General features: G+C 67.1%; 1 protein-coding gene across 3 annotated transcripts in view; it reads right to left on the minus strand.

Annotated features, from left to right (window-relative positions):
* The window catches only part of MUC6 (mucin 6, oligomeric mucus/gel-forming), a 31,946-nt gene extending 20,928 nt beyond the window's left edge, over positions 1-11,018 (minus strand). For all 3 annotated transcript variants that reach the window (XM_074371340.1, XM_074371339.1, XM_045517199.2), the window contains exons 1-27: positions 10,869-11,018; positions 7,857-7,919; positions 7,276-7,516; positions 7,080-7,206; positions 6,719-6,809; positions 6,536-6,645; positions 6,155-6,362; positions 5,842-5,964; positions 5,342-5,462; positions 5,094-5,232; positions 4,895-4,999; positions 4,692-4,764; positions 4,469-4,606; positions 4,045-4,206; positions 3,868-3,962; positions 3,635-3,767; positions 3,295-3,544; positions 3,165-3,217; positions 2,966-3,075; positions 2,350-2,501; positions 2,045-2,186; positions 1,780-1,890; positions 1,254-1,439; positions 946-1,185; positions 629-785; positions 333-473; positions 94-156 (exon numbers count right to left, since the gene is read on the minus strand). In XM_074371340.1, the coding sequence (XP_074227441.1) occupies positions 94-156; positions 333-473; positions 629-785; positions 946-1,185; positions 1,254-1,439; positions 1,780-1,890; positions 2,045-2,186; positions 2,350-2,501; positions 2,966-3,075; positions 3,165-3,217; positions 3,295-3,544; positions 3,635-3,767; positions 3,868-3,962; positions 4,045-4,206; positions 4,469-4,606; positions 4,692-4,764; positions 4,895-4,999; positions 5,094-5,232; positions 5,342-5,462; positions 5,842-5,964; positions 6,155-6,362; positions 6,536-6,645; positions 6,719-6,809; positions 7,080-7,206; positions 7,276-7,516; positions 7,857-7,919; positions 10,869-10,929 (3,595 nt within the window). In that variant the 5' untranslated portion in view covers positions 10,930-11,018. The remainder of the gene's footprint in view (positions 1-93; positions 157-332; positions 474-628; positions 786-945; positions 1,186-1,253; positions 1,440-1,779; positions 1,891-2,044; positions 2,187-2,349; positions 2,502-2,965; positions 3,076-3,164; positions 3,218-3,294; positions 3,545-3,634; positions 3,768-3,867; positions 3,963-4,044; positions 4,207-4,468; positions 4,607-4,691; positions 4,765-4,894; positions 5,000-5,093; positions 5,233-5,341; positions 5,463-5,841; positions 5,965-6,154; positions 6,363-6,535; positions 6,646-6,718; positions 6,810-7,079; positions 7,207-7,275; positions 7,517-7,856; positions 7,920-10,868) is intronic.
* Positions 11,019-15,628: the final 4,610 nt, after the last annotated feature.

Below are 15,628 nucleotides of genomic sequence, written 5' to 3' on the forward strand. Positions count from 1 at the left end.
GCAGAGCCCTGGGGAGTGGAGGTGCTGGTGGGCTGGGAGCTCTGTGCCAGAGCTGGGGGGCCCTGGGGGGCTGTCAGGCAGTCCCGAGCTTACTGCACGGCACACATGTTCCTTCATCTTGGTCAAAGTACTCGTCCTGAGAGCAGTTGTAGCAGCCTGGGGGTGGGGGTGCAGAGCACGGCGGGACCTCAATGCCCGCAGCCGGAAGCCCCGTTCCCCAGGCCTGGTCCCTCCCCTCTCCGTCCCTCTGATGCAGCTTCCCCCACCTCCCGCCCGCTGGGGTCCTGATGACTCCAGGCTGTTCCCTCTTCCCATCTCCTCTGCACCAGTACCTTCGATGTTGGTGCCTGGGAAGCCCTGCGGCCACGTGGGGCAGAGGCACGGCTGGTAGTGCCACGTACAGTTAGCCTCATGGACGTACTGGTACTCGCCGCCCACCTGCACGTGGGTGTTGTAGAAGTCGCAGTAGACAGCTGGGAGGAAGGGCACCATCAACTGGCAGGGCCAGCCAGGGAGCCCGCACATGGGCCCGGAAGGCTCAGGGTCCCCCTGTGGAGTCTCTCTGGGGGGCACAGCCCGCCACCCGCCTGGCCCCTGGGTGGCCTGTGGGCAGGAGTGGGACACTCACGGCAGAAGTCTGGGGACCTCCAGTCCACGCACACGCCCTTGTCCACGCAGGCCTTGGCGTAGGCGGCCACGGCGTCGCACAGGCACTCGCAGTCTCCGCCGGTGTCACACCCACACGTGTCACGCACGCAGGCCTCATAGTAGGGCAGGCGGTACACCTGGGGGAGCCGGCCCTCAGCGTCAGCTGCCCGCATGCGGGGCGCTCGTGGCCCGGGCGGGGTCTGCGCCTGGTCCTTGGGGCCGCTCTCCTGACCGCTGGGTCTGGAGCCACGCTGCCGCGAGGCGAGGCCCACACCAGGCCGGGTGTGCAGGGCTCACCTGGCTGTGGCAGGCGGCGAAGGTCTGGCTATTGATGATGGCGCACTTGCGCTCGGCCCAGGAGCGGCGGAAGGTGTTGAGGCTGCAGGGGTCCACGGCCCGCGTGGCGTCCCCGCACAGCGGGCTCTCCTTCCAGGAGTTCACGAACTCTAGCTCGCTGGATGCCACATACTTGCTTCGGGTCTCGAAGTCGTCCTTCATGTTCCCGTTGTAGTTGCCGCACAGGCCACATAAGGCGTCCTGCGGGGGCGGCTGTCAGTGGGCGGCTCAGCCCTCAACCCCGGCCACGGGGCGGGGGCGGCGAATACCTGGGAGGCACGTGCGATCTTGATGAAGAGGGTCATGTGCTTGTTCCAGATGAGGGTCAGGTTGTAGGCGGTGCCGACGGTGGCATCCAGCACCAGGTACAAGGAGCCGGCCTTCACCTGGAAGCGCACGCCGGGGTCCTCCCCGCTGACCGTGTAGTTCCTGTCTGCCAGCACGATGGACAGGCCCTGTGGGGCGCGGCCATCACCAGCTGCCCGCCCAGGTCCTGGGCGGCCACTAAATGCCGCTGGGCTCCGCCTTGCCGTCTGAGCGCTCCACGGCTCAGCTCGCTCTGGGCCAGGGGCCTCCCGCTAGAGCCTGCCTTTGGCGGGTTTCAGAACGCCCTGGAAACTGTCCCGAGGGCTGGGAGGGGGCTTGTGGCAGAATCCCTCCCCTCTGCGTGGCCGTCCGTCTCCGGGGCACACTGCTGCCCCTGTGGGGACTAGAAGGCCTGGGCAGAGGGTGGCAAAGGCCCAGAGCGGCCAGGCCCTGGACCCCCAGGAAGTTGGGGAGGCCCCACACACTCACCCCCAGGAGGACCGTGACAGCCCGCGAGCAGGTGACGCCTGACTTCCCACACACGACGTTCTCTGTCAGGATCTTGAAGGTGGGCTGTGAGTCGTTGGCACTACAGCCATCCTGTGGGAACAGGGCATAGAATAGGATGAGGACCCTCTGCCCCACGCCCAGGCCGGCACTCACTGTGGCCCTGCACCCCACGCCCCACACCCCATGCCCAGGCCGGCAATCATTGGCCCTGCGCCCCACACCCCATGCCCAGGCCGGCACTCACTGTGGCCAGGATGTACTCGCAGTTGCCATCGAACACGAAACGCTGCCCATCGAAAGTGACTACGTGGCCCTCCCCGTAGAGGGTGCAGGTGGACGGGCAGTGGCTGCTCTGCTGGCACGCCCATGTCCCCCCGGAGCAGGTGCTGTGGGACAGGTGGGCTGTGTCAGGGCTCTGGGTGGACCCCGGCACACGCACCCCTGCGGGGCCCTGACCACAGTGGGTTAGCAGGGGCCCCTGCCCGCCCCCGCCCCTAAGACTTGAGAACAGTTGGGCCACCAGGGTCTGCGGGTGGGGTGGCGGCTCACCAGCTCCTACAGCCGGTATGGAGCTCTGCACCGCGGGGGTAGGAGGCGCCTGCAAACTCGCACGGGCAATCCTCGGGGGGCACACACTGCCCGCTGGCGTTCTCGTAGAGCCCCTTGGCACAGACACAGCCGGCCTCACACTTGGTGGGCACCTGCAGGGAGGAGGGTGGGCGGCCCTGCTGGCTGCTGCCCCAGCTGGGCCCTTCTGAGACGCCCCCAGCATTCTTGCCAGACCTGCTCCCTGCAGCCAGTCTGCTCTGGGCCTCTCTTAGCAGAGCTGCCCCTCCCTGAGGGACTGGTCCAGTGCCTCTGCGTCGTGGCTGGGCTACTCTGTCCCCTCCCCAAGCTGGCCGGGGCCCCTGGCCCACAGTCCTCGGGGAGCCCCACAGATGAGCAGCATGGTGGCCAGGCTGCCAGTCACACTCATCGTGGGACGGTGGAGATGGGGCATGGCCCCCTTTCCTGCGGGGTGTGTGGAAACACTCTGTGGGTCATGGAGAGGCTCTGGGGGTGTCCACCGTGGGACTGTCCCACCCAAGTCTCCCCATGGCGTCCGCAGGAGGTGGGGATCGCCCTCCGGGGAAGGCTCTCATCCCCTCCCTCTGCCCAGCCTTACACAGGGGGTGCCAGTGGCCAACATCTGACAGGTGGGGGCGCAGGCAGCCCCAAATTTGTCCTCGGAGGACTGGCTGCAGGACTGGAATGTCTTGGGGGCCGAGCAGGTTGCTGCAGAGACACAGGGCCCGGGGTGAGGTAGGAGCAGAAGAGCCGGTGCCCGCAGTCCAGCTCCTCGAGCCTCGGCCCCGGCTACGCACCCAAGAGCATCTGAGGCTGGGCCCGGCAGCTCAGGCGCCCGTTGGAGCAGTGGCTGCGGGAGAGAGGCCGTGTGAGTGTGCCGCCCTGGGCTGGGCTGCAGGCGGGTGGCCGCCCGACCCCCTTGCTCACCAGATGACGCCATTGACCATGGTGGACTGGTCGGCCAGGATGAACTTGGAGTTGTCCAGGAGGCAGGGGCACTGGGACTTGCGCACACACTCAGTCTTGTGGTTCAGGTAGGTGCCCTCGGGGCAGTTGCAGCCGTCCACCGGCACGGCGCTAGGGTGGCACTCGACCTCGCGGTCGGACAGTGAGAGGCACGTGCGGTCACATGCCCGGCTGTCGTAGCTGAAAGTCTGATTGCCCGTGCAGGGGGTGGCTGCAGGGGACCCGGAGTCAGGCCCTCGAGGAGGTGGTCCCCAGCCACCCGCCCACCTGCCCAGCCCGCACGCCCCCTGCCCGCACGCACTGCAGTTGTCCACGCTGCTCCTCCAGCCCTGGAGCAGGACGCCCCGTGAGGCGCAGGCGAGGGCGTAGTCGCCCAGGGCGGCGCAGATGTGTGGGAAGGTCTCCTCGTAGTTGCAGGCCTGGTACACGCACCTCTGCGGGCAGACAGTGGCTGTGGGCACCCACCCTCCTGCCCGGCCAAGACCCCTGAGGGTGCAGCCCTGTGACGCCCCTGCTGCCCACGGGCCTACCCACCTTGTGGAAGGGCTTGGGGTCCACAGTGGCATGGCACTTCTCAAACACTGAGCCCTCCTTCACCAGCACTGCACAGTGGGTCTCCGCACACACCTCTGGGATACAGGCCGGCGTGAGTCAGCCGCCCGCCCGGGGTTCCTGCCCACCCCTTCCCCCCAGCCCCTGAGCGACACCCACTGTTGAGTTGGCTCATGGAGCAGGGGTCAGTCTCACGCTCAAGCGCGGCCGGGCAGTTCCCTGCTCGCCAGGAGTCCACGAAGACCGAGGCAGTGCCCTCAGCGATGCCCATGCTGGTCGTGAAGTCGTCCGTCGTGTCCCCGTTGAAGTTTCCACAGAGCCCTGGGCCGGCCAGACGTGAGGGTGGGCCGGTCTGTGCCCCTGTCCTGCCCCACACTCTACAAAAGCCCTTACTCCTGAACCCCGCCCAGTGCAAGGGGCCAGCACTGCGACACCCGTGGGAGGGCCAGATAGAACTGGCCTGGGGCCCAGAGCGCTGGTTGTGCTGGGTCAGCATGAGGCTCTGCTGGGCCCTCCTCCTCCGAAATCCGGGGTGGGGACAGAGCAGCTGGGCCGACACGGGGCAGATGGAGGAGGGGCTCACCTCTGGTCTGGCCTCTGAATTGGGGCCCAACAGTGACATACACCTGGAACACGGGCCAGAGCTGGATCACCAGTTCCAGCCCGAAGGTGGTGACCATCTGGACGTGGGTGGAGGACTGCCTGAAGACCGTGATATTGCCTGAGGGTACAGGGGGCTCAGCAGGGGGCCTGCTTTGGGACCCACTCAGTGAGGCCCCAGGGCCAGGTGGGGGCTGAGGACTTACGAGTCTTGTACGGCAGCCACTTGGTGTCCCCGTGGTTGGTGACCACCTCGTCCTGAGAAATGACGATCTTGTCCTGGAGGGAGGGAGGCCTGAGTCAGGGGGGCCGTGAGTGGGGGAGGCCAGGCAGGGTGAAGCAGGAGCTGGGACCCATCTGCCTGGGGATCTGGGGTGGGCGCCACAGCTGCAGGGCGAGGTGGCCTCACCTGGTTGGACAGGTAGATGACGGCGACCAGGGAGGTCTCCGAGTGCGAGTACCCAGACTTGTCGTACACGGCCATGAGTGAGCCCCCGTCGGGCAGCTGGGGGCTCTGGGAGGAGGGACAGCTCAGCACAGAGGGCCCGGGGTGCTCATGGCGGGCCCCCTGCCCCGCGGCGGGCCCCCAGGTGGAGGCTGCGTCCTACCTGGAGGAGGATGTAGGTGCAGGTGCCGTGGAAGCGGTAGGGCCTGGCATCGAACGTGGTGACAAAGGAGCCTCCCTCCAGGGCGCAGCGCCTGGGACAGGACTGCTCCGCACACTCCCAGTGGCCCCCGGAGCACCGGCTGCGGGCAGGGAGGCATGACCCAGCCGGCCCCCAGGGCTGAGGCTGCCCCGCCTCTGGCTCTTCTGTCCTGTCCTGCCTACATGCCCCCCTAGGTGCCCTGCACTCACCAGGTCTGGCAGGCGGCTGTTGTAACCTCCCCGGGGGCGTAGACCACCCCACTGAGCACGCAGGGGCACTGGGAGACGGGCAGGCAGGTGTGGTTTGCAGAGATGTCATCCAGAACCGTACCTGCAGGAGAGAGGCTTCCTGGGGCTTCCCTCCTGCTGGGCAGCCTGCCCCAGCCTGTCCTGCAGACCACCCCAGGAGAGCCTCCACCTTCAGCCCCACCGGCCTGGCAGCCTCCCGCCCTCCTGGTGCTGAGTGCTGCGCCTGGTGGGCGGCAGGCCCTGTCCAGCTCAATCCCTGCCTCTGCCCACCCCCTTGCTCCCCACAGAACAGCCCCTGGGCAGTTGGGAGCAGTGGCGGCCAAGCCCTCCCCGGGGCAAGTCCCAGCAATGTCTCTCTACTGGGGAGAGTAGGTCCTGGCTCCAGGCCTCTGGGTGGTACAGGGGCTGACGCTCTGCCTCTGGGCTCATTTTGAGGGTCCTGGGAGAGTGGCTGCCCTCACCTTCTGGGCAGAAGCAGCCAAAGGTACAGAAGCTGGAGCAGCTGTGCTGGGGGTTGGAGCAGGTCCGAATGCAGGTCTCGCCGCACTCCTGGTACACCTGGGTGGCCGGGCACTGGCCCACGGCTACAGGCCCGTGGCCGCCCCGGTGAGAGGGGCTGGGGTGGCCCAGGGCCCCACCACCCAGCCCTCCCTGGCCCAGGATGTGGCCAGCCCCCCTCCCCGCAGGGCTTCTCTGTCTCCTGGATGGAGTGGGCAAAGGAGGATCTGGAACACAGTGTTTGGGACCCTGCCCCGCGCCATCTGCAGGACTCACAGCAGAGGTCAGGGCCGCGCCAGCTGTTGACAGGCTGGCCGGCCATGCTGCACTGCCGCGAGTACTCAGACAGCGTGGCGCAGGCGCAGTCCTGCTGGCCCGGCTGGGCGCACACGGCCATGTCCTCCTGGCAGCTCAGCAGGAATGGCTCCCGGGACACGTTGCACTCGGGGGACACCAGGGTCAGCAGCTGGATGCAGGTCTGGGCCTGGGCACAGGGCCACTCAGGGTCATGAAGGTCGAGGCCATGTCCCACACCACACGTGTGACTTGGAATGCTGGGGGTGTCGTTGGCCTCGGCGACCCTGTCAGACCCTGTGGGCTGGCCCTGCCCCTGCTGAAGGGCCCCTCCGACCCCGGGGAGCCTGAGTCCTCACATACGTGCTCTGCCTGCAGGACCTGGGGGCGGGGGACGGCCTCATGGGCACAGATCTCGTTGGGGTCATCCAGCTTCTGGAGAGTGGCGTACTTGTGGGGCTCCAGGAGTTTGCCTGGGGGCGGAATGGGGTGGGTCAGCACTGCGGGCCCAGGGCCACAGGGCGGTCTGGGCCCCACCCCACCTACCGTCCTCGCTCAGAAACTCATCGGTCTCTTCGCCGTCGAAGTTCCCACACAGCCCACACATCCTGCCCATGTACCTCTTCTCCACCAGGACCTGGAGGAGTCGGGCACTGCTGTCAGGGGGCGGGAAGGGCACAGGGCCCCCCAAGCCCCAGGACCCCTGGCCCAGCCGCTGAGGCTGTTCTCGCCTGCTCCGGGGCCCGGAGACCCCTCACAGGCAGGTCGGGGTCCAGGGACTGCCCGCCCCTCCTCCCGGCACCTCTCGTGCTCTCTAGGTTGTCCTCCTTTTCAAGTGAGGACACAGCCACCACAAAGCCCACGCCCTGTCCCAGAGGGCCGCTCCCCACCCCTGCCGTGTCCTCACCATGAGGTGGGCGCCCGGTCCCCACATGACCACCAGCTCCAGCTCCAGCTGCTTGGCCACCAGCTGCACACTCTGGCCGAAGGGTATGATCTGGAGGCCGTTGCTGGTGTAGGGCAGGCTGACAACCCTGTGGGGCGCGAGCAGTCAGCGGCCGCTCCCTCTGGCCCCCGCCGCCCGGCCCGGTCCCATGGCCTACCCCACGTCCTTGACGGAGATGACTGCCTTCTGCACGGTGACCACGGAGACCCCCAGCTCCACGATGATCCGGGAGATGTTCCCGCTGGGCTCTCGCCGCAGCTGGACACTGAAGGCGGCTGAGGCGTCCTCACAGACGGCCGCGAAGACATAGTTGCAGGTCCCCAAGAAGTCGTACACGTGGCCGTCGAAGGTGGAGAAGTGGCCGGCCCCCCAGGTGGAGCACCGGCCCCCGTCTGCAGCTGTGGAGAGAGGGGGCGGGGTCTCAGAGCCCTCCTGGGGTGGGTGGGAGGAAGGCCTTCCCCCCATCCAGCTCTGGGCTGGGGTCTGCCTCCCACACCAAGCCTTATGGGAGTGCAGGCCTTTGTCTTGGTTGGGGTCTGTAGGGCATGAAGCTGCAGGTCAGCCCCCATCCTGCAGGACCCCCGCCCCTCTTGGCAGCATGGGTGTGTCTCCCCCGGGCGAGGGGTCGGCTCAGCCCCTTCTGTAGCTGAAGCCCCAGACCACGACCACCCTGTGACCGGGGTGTGGCCTAGTACTCGGGGCAGCTCCTGAGGACAGGAGGATGCCCGTGTCCCTTACCTGTCTGCCAAGAGTCCTTCAGCCTCCGGAGGCCTGGGGTCACCAAGGGTCTGTCACCCAGACCTGCGTGGACAGGGCCTGCGGTCAGTGTGGGACTGCCCCCCTTTGCCGAGGCCGCGGCGGTCAGCTTGGCAGGGCTGAGCCGGGCCTGGGGCTGTGGGGGCGCTGTGCTTCCCACGCTTCGCCTTCCCTCTGGTCCTTCACTTGGTCACCACGGAGGGGCCTGAGCGGTCACCTGCTGGGGCTGGGGACACAGTGGGAACAAAGCCCTGCCCCCAGAGCCCCCCCAGGGAGGCCGAGTGCACAGGGGCATTGAGAGAAGCCTGAGGGTGAGGAGGTCGGGAAGTGTCTGGGGGGCAGGAGTCAGCGTGTGGGCCTCAGGGCAGGCTGGGCGGGCAGGAGTCCTCCGGCTCCCCGGCTCCTGCTGGTGCCCACCTGGCTCCGGGCTGTCACTCGCTGTCTCTCAAGATGCTCCAGGCCCTTGGGGTTCGACAAGGAAAACCAGTGCTGGACAGACAGGCGGGCATCTGATAAACAGGCTCACAGTCCTGCTCGCTCCCCATGGGCTCACGTGGGCCTGGGCTAGCTGGGCAGCTGGGCTCCCCTGTGGGCCTCATGGGTGGCAGGTGGGGAGCCCCAGCCTAGCAGGGCTGGGTGGACTGTGAGTGCGGGGGGCCCAGGTGTCTGTGGGGTGAGTTGGCTGAGGGTGTGTGGCTGGCCGCCTGGTCTCCCCATGGGGTCCGGGAGGCCAAGAGAGGCCGGAGGCTCCCCAGGGAGCTTCTCCCTCTCCTGTGGCCCAGATTACCGTTCTGTCACTCCCTTCCTCCCCGTCAGCCTCCCAGACAGTCCTGGGACTGCACTGGCCATTGCCAGAGGATTGCCGGGACACTGGTCATGGTGACCGCGGGGGAGCACCGGCCCCGCCTTCCGCGCCTGCCCTGCTGCAGCCCTTCCTCGGCCCCCGTGCTGGCGGGCGGCAGGTTCATTGGCTAAGTGCAGGCCATGGGGTCCTGGTCCTCCTGCCCACCCCCTGCCCTGCCCCTTCGCCTCAGCTCTGTGGGTCCACAGTGCTGGTGGTGTTTCCCTGGGTGACACCAGGGAGCAGGGGCGCCTGCCAGGTGGCTGCAGTGTCCCCATGCCGGGCAGACGGTGACACCTGGCCCTGCCCTCCTCCTCTGCAGCACTGACTCGCAGATCCATGTCTGGGGCCCTTCTCTAGGCTCACCACTGCCCACCTCGATGCCCGGAGTCACTCCCCAGCCCCCATGCGGTGGACCCGCTGCTGCTCCCCCTCGTAGTCCAGCACCTGAGTCCTGTCCGGTCTCCCGTCCTCTGCTCTGCCCGGTCCCTACCCGGCCAGCAGCCTTGGCTGTCTGAACAGTGGCCCCACCCCAGCAGCGTCACCGCTGCTCCTCCAGGGCCGTCTGTGCCTCCCATCCCTCTCAGAACAGGCACTGACCCCTAGCTGGACCCACAGGGCCCGCAGGGCGGGCTGGTCTGCCACCGCTGGCCTTTCTTGGTGCTGGACAGGCCTCGGTGGCTGGAGCACACGCTGTTCCTTCTGCATGCTTGGCAGCCCCGCCTGCCCTGCCCCTTCTGTCAACCCTGGCCTGGCTCAGGGGCCTCCGTCCCAGAACCCCCAGCCCCCAAGACCCCAGTGTCTGATAGCCTCAGACTTCGAGGGCCTCTGCTCTTGCTTCCTCCAGCGGCAGCACTCGGTCAGCGCGCAAAGAGCATTTGCAGAACGGCGGAGAGACCCCATCCCACTACCCTATGCAGCATTCACAGCCTGGACTGCAGGGCTCCCCAAAGCCACAGCCCCTTGCCACACCTGCAGGCCTGCCTGCATCCCACCCAAGCTGGCTCCCAGCATCTCCCTCTTCCACCTGGTTCTGGGTCTGGGTCTGGGCGTCCCCAGGGCCAGGGATGGGCCCAGGGAGGTGGGCTCTGGTGGACTGGGGTCCTGACTGCTCAGAGCCACCACTGGTGGGAAAGCTGGTGCCTGGTAGGTGCGGAAGGCACTTCGTGGGAGAGAAGGGGGGACATGGGACCAGGGGAGACCCACTGGACTCACAGTCCACAGCCTGTCCCCAGTGCCTGGGCCATGGCCAGGCGCAGGCCAGGCACTGCCCCCTGGCTCCAAGCCGAGGCTGGTGGGGCTCTGGGGCCGCCGAGGTCGGGGCCGTGAAGCAAGGACTAAGGAAGAAGGCAGGAGTGCGACCCGCAGGCTCGGAGACCTGGGCTCCCAGGCAGGTGGAGAAGATGCAGAGGGCCTGGGGCCGTGGCTGTCAGGAAGGCGCTTCCCCCAGGCCATCAGGGGACCCCTCAGGGCTGGCCCTTCTTAGGGTCAGAGCAGGTGAAAGCATTAGGTGGCTGGCTGAAGGGACCTGGGAAGGAAGTAGGGCCGCCCCCTGCGCAGCGGCCCAGTGGGTGAGGCTGGGTGGGCTCTGGGTGGGGTGGCCGCCTCCGGTCTCCCACTTTTTCAATCCTCACGGCAGCCACACAAAACGGAGGTCTCATCCCCATTTTTGCAGATGGGGAAACTGAGGCTCAGAGCCCACTTAGTGGCTCGTCTGTCCAGGGCCAGGACCCGAGAGCCGGGGTCTCCATCTGAGTCTTTTAACTTTAATGCCCACAAGGCCCCTTGCATGCCTTCTGGCTGCCCCTTGGGACCCCCAGGGTCCTCTCAGCAGGTCCACGTCTGCCATACCCGATTTCCCGAGGAGTCCCTGCCTCCTGCAGCCCAGCAGCCTTCCTCCCCAGGCACATGCCCTGAGCTCGGTCTCCCGCACATTCTGGCTCCCACTGGCTTGGCCTTGGCAAGTGTGGGAGGGCCGCGGGGCGAGGAGGGGCCTCCAGGGCTTGGCTTCCCTTCCCGCTCCCGTCCAACAGTGTCCGTGTGGCCAGCCAGCCTGCCTCCGGCCAAGTTGGCGAGGAAGACTTTCCCCCACGCAGGGGCCCTCTGAGGGCATCTGGCCACTGCTGGTGCATGGCCTGCGGGCCCCGACTCACCGGCGCCGAGCAGGGCTCCCCCGCAGGAGAGCAGCAGGGGCAGCAGCCAGGGCCCCAGCATGGTGCGTGGAGAAGAGGTCGCAGCCAGCCCCGGCCCCTCTCGCCGTGGGACACCGGGCAGGCTCCCTGCACCTGTGCAGCCTGAGTGGCCAGCCCTGGATGCCTTATACAGGGCCTGGGCCCTGCCCCTGCCACGCCCGCCGGCACCCCACGCTCAAGGCCAGTAATGGCCACGGCGGTCAGGCGGCCAAACAGGATCTTGGGTGCCGCTTTATCAGGACTTGGCTTCTTTGGAAAATTCTTCAGCGGGCAGAGGCCCCATTATCACTCACCTCTGAGCAGGGGTCCTGCAAACATTTCCGGTGTTTACTCCAGGCTGATTGCCAGGGGCCTTCCTGGGGCTCAGTCTAGGGGTCAGCATGGACACTCTAAGCCACACCCTGGGGACCATGAGGGGCCTTGTCCCGGAGATGCCAGGCACCTGCTCTAGGGTGCTGCACGGACAGCTCCTGGGGGACCTGCATTCCCACCTGGACCCTGCGTCCGTAAGAGTCGCCAGCACGCTGGGGCCCACCCCCACCCTGGGGGGAAAGGCCACTCAGCGGCAGGACCCTCCGGAGGTAAAGCCGGTCCAGACCGCCTTTCAGGGTGGGGTCCCAGGTGGGAGGCGATCACAAACAGGCAGCTGGCCTCGGGGCTCAGACAGACACCTCCCTGCAGGCCTGGGGAGCTTCGGGGCTGACAGCACATCCCAGGGCCCAGGGGCCCTGGCTGGCCAGCTCCTTCCTGGAGACCCCTCCTCCGCGGACCTCCTGGGGCTTTGGGTCCTGGGCGGGGCAGAGTAGTTCTCCTACAGCCCGGGGCCCCCAGTTTTCTGGCCCCACAAGGCTCTGAGCTGCTTGTTTCAGGCACAGCAGGCGTGCGTGGCCTTGGGGGCGCCATCCGAGGGGCATCTCTGTGGGGTCTGTGTGCCGGCCTCAGGGTTTCCGACCCCTCAGGCAGAGAAGGGGCTGGCCCACAACCCCTGGGAGAAGGACGTGGCTCCTGGGGGGGCATGTCGGGGAGCAGAGAGTGGGTGGGGCCTGTAGGCACTTGTCCCCTGAAAGGTTGTCTGCCAGCACTGCGAGGGAATAGGGTGAGGGTCATGATCGGGGGTTATGACTGGGGTCAGGGTCAAGGCAAGGAGAGGGCTGGGGACAGCAGTGTTTGGGAGCCTCCGTGGGACCCGCTCGCAGTCCGAGAGGAGGAGTGGGTGTGACCTCTCCAGGGCAGTCCTGCCCTGAGCGGGAGTGCAGGCCTCTGTGTCCCCCTTCCCGAGGGCAGTTCTGCCCCATGGAGACTTGGGGCGCGAGGGCCCTGGGCTCCCTCCATAGAGAATCTGTGTCTGGGACCCAAGGGCCCCCGGCGTCCCCGGGCCCGGACCCCCCCCACCTCACAGACTGCCCAGCTCTGCTTGGCTCCTGGCCCTGGTGGCCCGGCCGGCCCAGCCGCACAAAGCAGTAGATGCTGTGTGTTTACCTTAAATAAACTTTAGTTTTAACAGAAAGTTGTTTTAACAGGAAACCACTCTGAGCTGCTGGCCTGCGGGAGACTGGCCCGGGGGGCAGGGGGACGGTCCTGGCTGCTCTCAGGGCCCCTGTCTCAGTCATTTCCCCTTGATGCTCTCAGCGCCCTGTTTGAAGGGGAATCCCACGCCTCGGAGTGCGCCCGGCTGGGCAGGGCTGAGTAAAGGGCGCCCCCACTCTGGAGCCTCCCCGGCTGGTGGGGTCCCTGCAAGAGGGACCGTGCCCAAAGGGGCCTGTGGCCTGGGCGCACAGGCGGTGGGCTTCATGCGACCATCTTTGCTGCGGGGCCCCCATGGGGGCTCTCCCGGCCCTCGGGGATCCCCCACTTTCAGGGGGGCTCATGACACGTCAAGTGCAGAGCCAGGGTAGGCTGATGAGTCGGGGCTGGGGTCTCTGAGGGGCAAGAGTGAGCCGTTCCCTCTGGCCTCAGTCCCAGCCAGGGCTCCGGGAGGGTGAGGGCAGCCAGACGTGGGACACAGGGAAGTGACCCACTGGGCCTTGGGACCAGCAGGTCAGCAGAGGCTCTGAGGGACTGCTTGGGCCATATCCCACCAGATAAAGCCACCCCCGGGGCCTGGGCACAGCCCAAGGTGGGCAGTGTGAGTGTGGGCTGGGGTGGGGCTGACCCTGGGGTTCCCTGCAGCTGGGGCTGGCAGTGGAATTGAGCCCTGGGCCTGTTCTCAGACCATCCACATTCTGTCCCTCTGTCTGGACCCTTTGGAGGCCCCCAGCAGCTTCACCCACCCTGGGCTACCGACCCTGGGCCTTGACCCCCAGATGTCCCTTGTCTCCCCTCTACTGACTGCCTCCTCTGTCCCCTTCTCCAAGCAGTGCCCTGCACGTTGGGTGCTGTCATGTCTCCCGGCAGAGCCTGCCCCCACGGGGGCCCGATGCCTGTTCTCTGTGTGTTCTGGCACCTGGTGGGGTCCACGCCTCTGGACACATCAGGGGACGGGTGGAGCGAGATGTGGTCATGGGACACTCCTGGGTCACTAACTTACAGGGCCTGGGGGGGGGGCTGGGGCTTGTGGCAGGCAGGGAGTCCCCTCACTGGGGTCTAGTGTCACCCCCATCAGCTAGAGGGATACAGATGTGGCCCTGGCAGGGGCTGGATGTCACCCAGCCTGCAGTGGGATGGCCCACAGGGCCTGGACCGCTGCAGCCTGTGTGTGTGTATGTGTGACCCAATTTGTTTCCTGGAAAAACCGTGCTGTGCACGCCAGGATCTGTCACTGCAGGCAGCTCTGGCCTTCTGGCGTTGCTGGTGTCCGGGGCCTCCCAGGCTGCTTTGTCAGGAAGTTGCAGCGCATGGCGTTTCTGCTGCAGAATGCGTGCGGGGAGCAAACAGCGGACGATGAGGCCGTGCTGCCTTTGGCCCCACAGGCTGGGTGGGAAGGGCTGGTCCCACTGGCCGGCCCGGGGTGCTGAGCCTGGACAAGCGGGAGATTGCCCTGCCTCACCTTCCGTCTGCGTGGCCTCCTGAGTGGTGCCAGGCACCCCGGGGCTTAGGTTGGCCATGAGGCTGGGAGCCCGAATGGACCTGAGGACTTGAGGCCTGTCCTGGGCTGACTGCCATCCCCAGAACCCAGTGTCCAGGGAATGGGGCCTGCATGCCGTTTCCAGCGTCCTGGCTCAGTTGGGAGGGTGGTTGCTGTCCGCCAGGCCCTGACTCCCTGGGCAGCCCCGACCTGACTTTCGCCTGCGGCCGAGGGCCTGCATGAGGAGCTCACAGCCGGCAGGTGCTCCCAGCAGCTCCCAAAGGGGCTCGGGGCCGGCTCCCCCCTGGGCCCCATCTGTCTGGTGTGGCATCCCTGGGGGAGGGCAGGAGGCCTTCACCCCCCAAGGCTTGGCCCCACTAATCCCTCAGGTCAAAGGACTGAGAACGGTGGCTCGGGGCCACTGGGGAGGTTCCTCAGCCTGGGAGGGGAACCAGCCTCTGTGCTGGCGGACAGTGGGCCAGGAGGCGTTTGGGAGCTGTAACCGGCCAGTGTGGGGATGGCGGGTGCTCTGCTGCAGAGCCAGCAGTGACTTCCTGCAAGTCCGGGCACAAGGCTGGGACTGGCCTGGACCCCCGGTGCTGAGAGGGGGGCTGAAGGGTGGCCCAGGCTGACTCTGTGCCATGTGGGAGGGGAGATGTGAGGCCGAGAGTGGCCTGTGCCCCGGCCCCAGCCCTCTGCTGCTTGGTCTGAGAGCTGGACCCAACCCTTGGGCACCAGAAGCTTGGGGAAGTGGGGCAGGCCAGGAGACCCTGGGGCCAGAATAGCTGGAGCAAAGATCTCTGAGGGTCCTCAGGCCTGGGGGTGAGAGTCACCCACCCAGCCCTGCCCCACTCCTGCCCCAACATCCTACGTGTGGCTGGTGGCAGCCCCGGGCTGGGCTGCTCGGCTGGTGTCCCAGCAGGCTCCCCTCCTTCCTCCTCTGCCTCCCTCCCCACTGTCATACTTGACCACCATCACCTGCAGCCCCTTCTCTCTGGAGACATCCCTCCCTGTGAGCTGCAGGCCCCCCGGCTGAGAGGGCCCCGGGCTCCCCCAGCACATCCCAGCTGCCTCGACCACTTTCTCGGGCCTTCTGTGCACTCCAGGACAACTCCTGATTCTTGCTGGCCCTTCCAGACCCCCAGCCCCGTCCTGAGCTGCTGGGAGCCACCCTGCCAAGGGCAACAATGCAGCCAGTGAGCCAGGGCCACAGGTGAGGCCCCGAGGCCGTGAGGGGGCAGCCAGGGAGGGTGCTGTACAGGGCTGGGGCAGGCATTCCTCCTAGGGTCCCAGGACCTCCCAGCTGGCCCCCTGGTCCTACCCTTGGGCCCCGGCTCTTCCTGCAAAACTCGGCCTGGATTTGGGTGGGGGTGTGCCCTCTATCCTCCAGACTCGGGCCCCTGCAGGGCAGCCCCAGCGCTGACTGCTGCCCTCAGCCCCAGATGTCTGCGGCTGCAGGAGGGGCTGAGGCATGAGGCTGGCTCTCAGTCTGGGGCAGGTTAGTGAGCCCCCAGGGAAAGCCACTGCCCAAGCGTCCAGCTGCCCCAGGCTTGGGGGTACTGCATTCCTGAGCAGGCTGGTGTGCTCATGGCTTGCCCGCTCTCCGGCCGGGGCCCGCCGTCCTTTGTGTTCATTTTGGCTGCCTGGCCCTTTGCAGGGGCCTGACGGGAGGACCAGGGGGCTGAGGGGCAGGCTGAGCCAAGGTGGGCTGGACACC

Source organism: Camelus bactrianus, chromosome 10 (genome assembly GCF_048773025.1).
Source record: "Camelus bactrianus isolate YW-2024 breed Bactrian camel chromosome 10, ASM4877302v1, whole genome shotgun sequence".
NCBI classification, from domain to species: Eukaryota; Metazoa; Chordata; class Mammalia; order Artiodactyla; family Camelidae; genus Camelus; species Camelus bactrianus.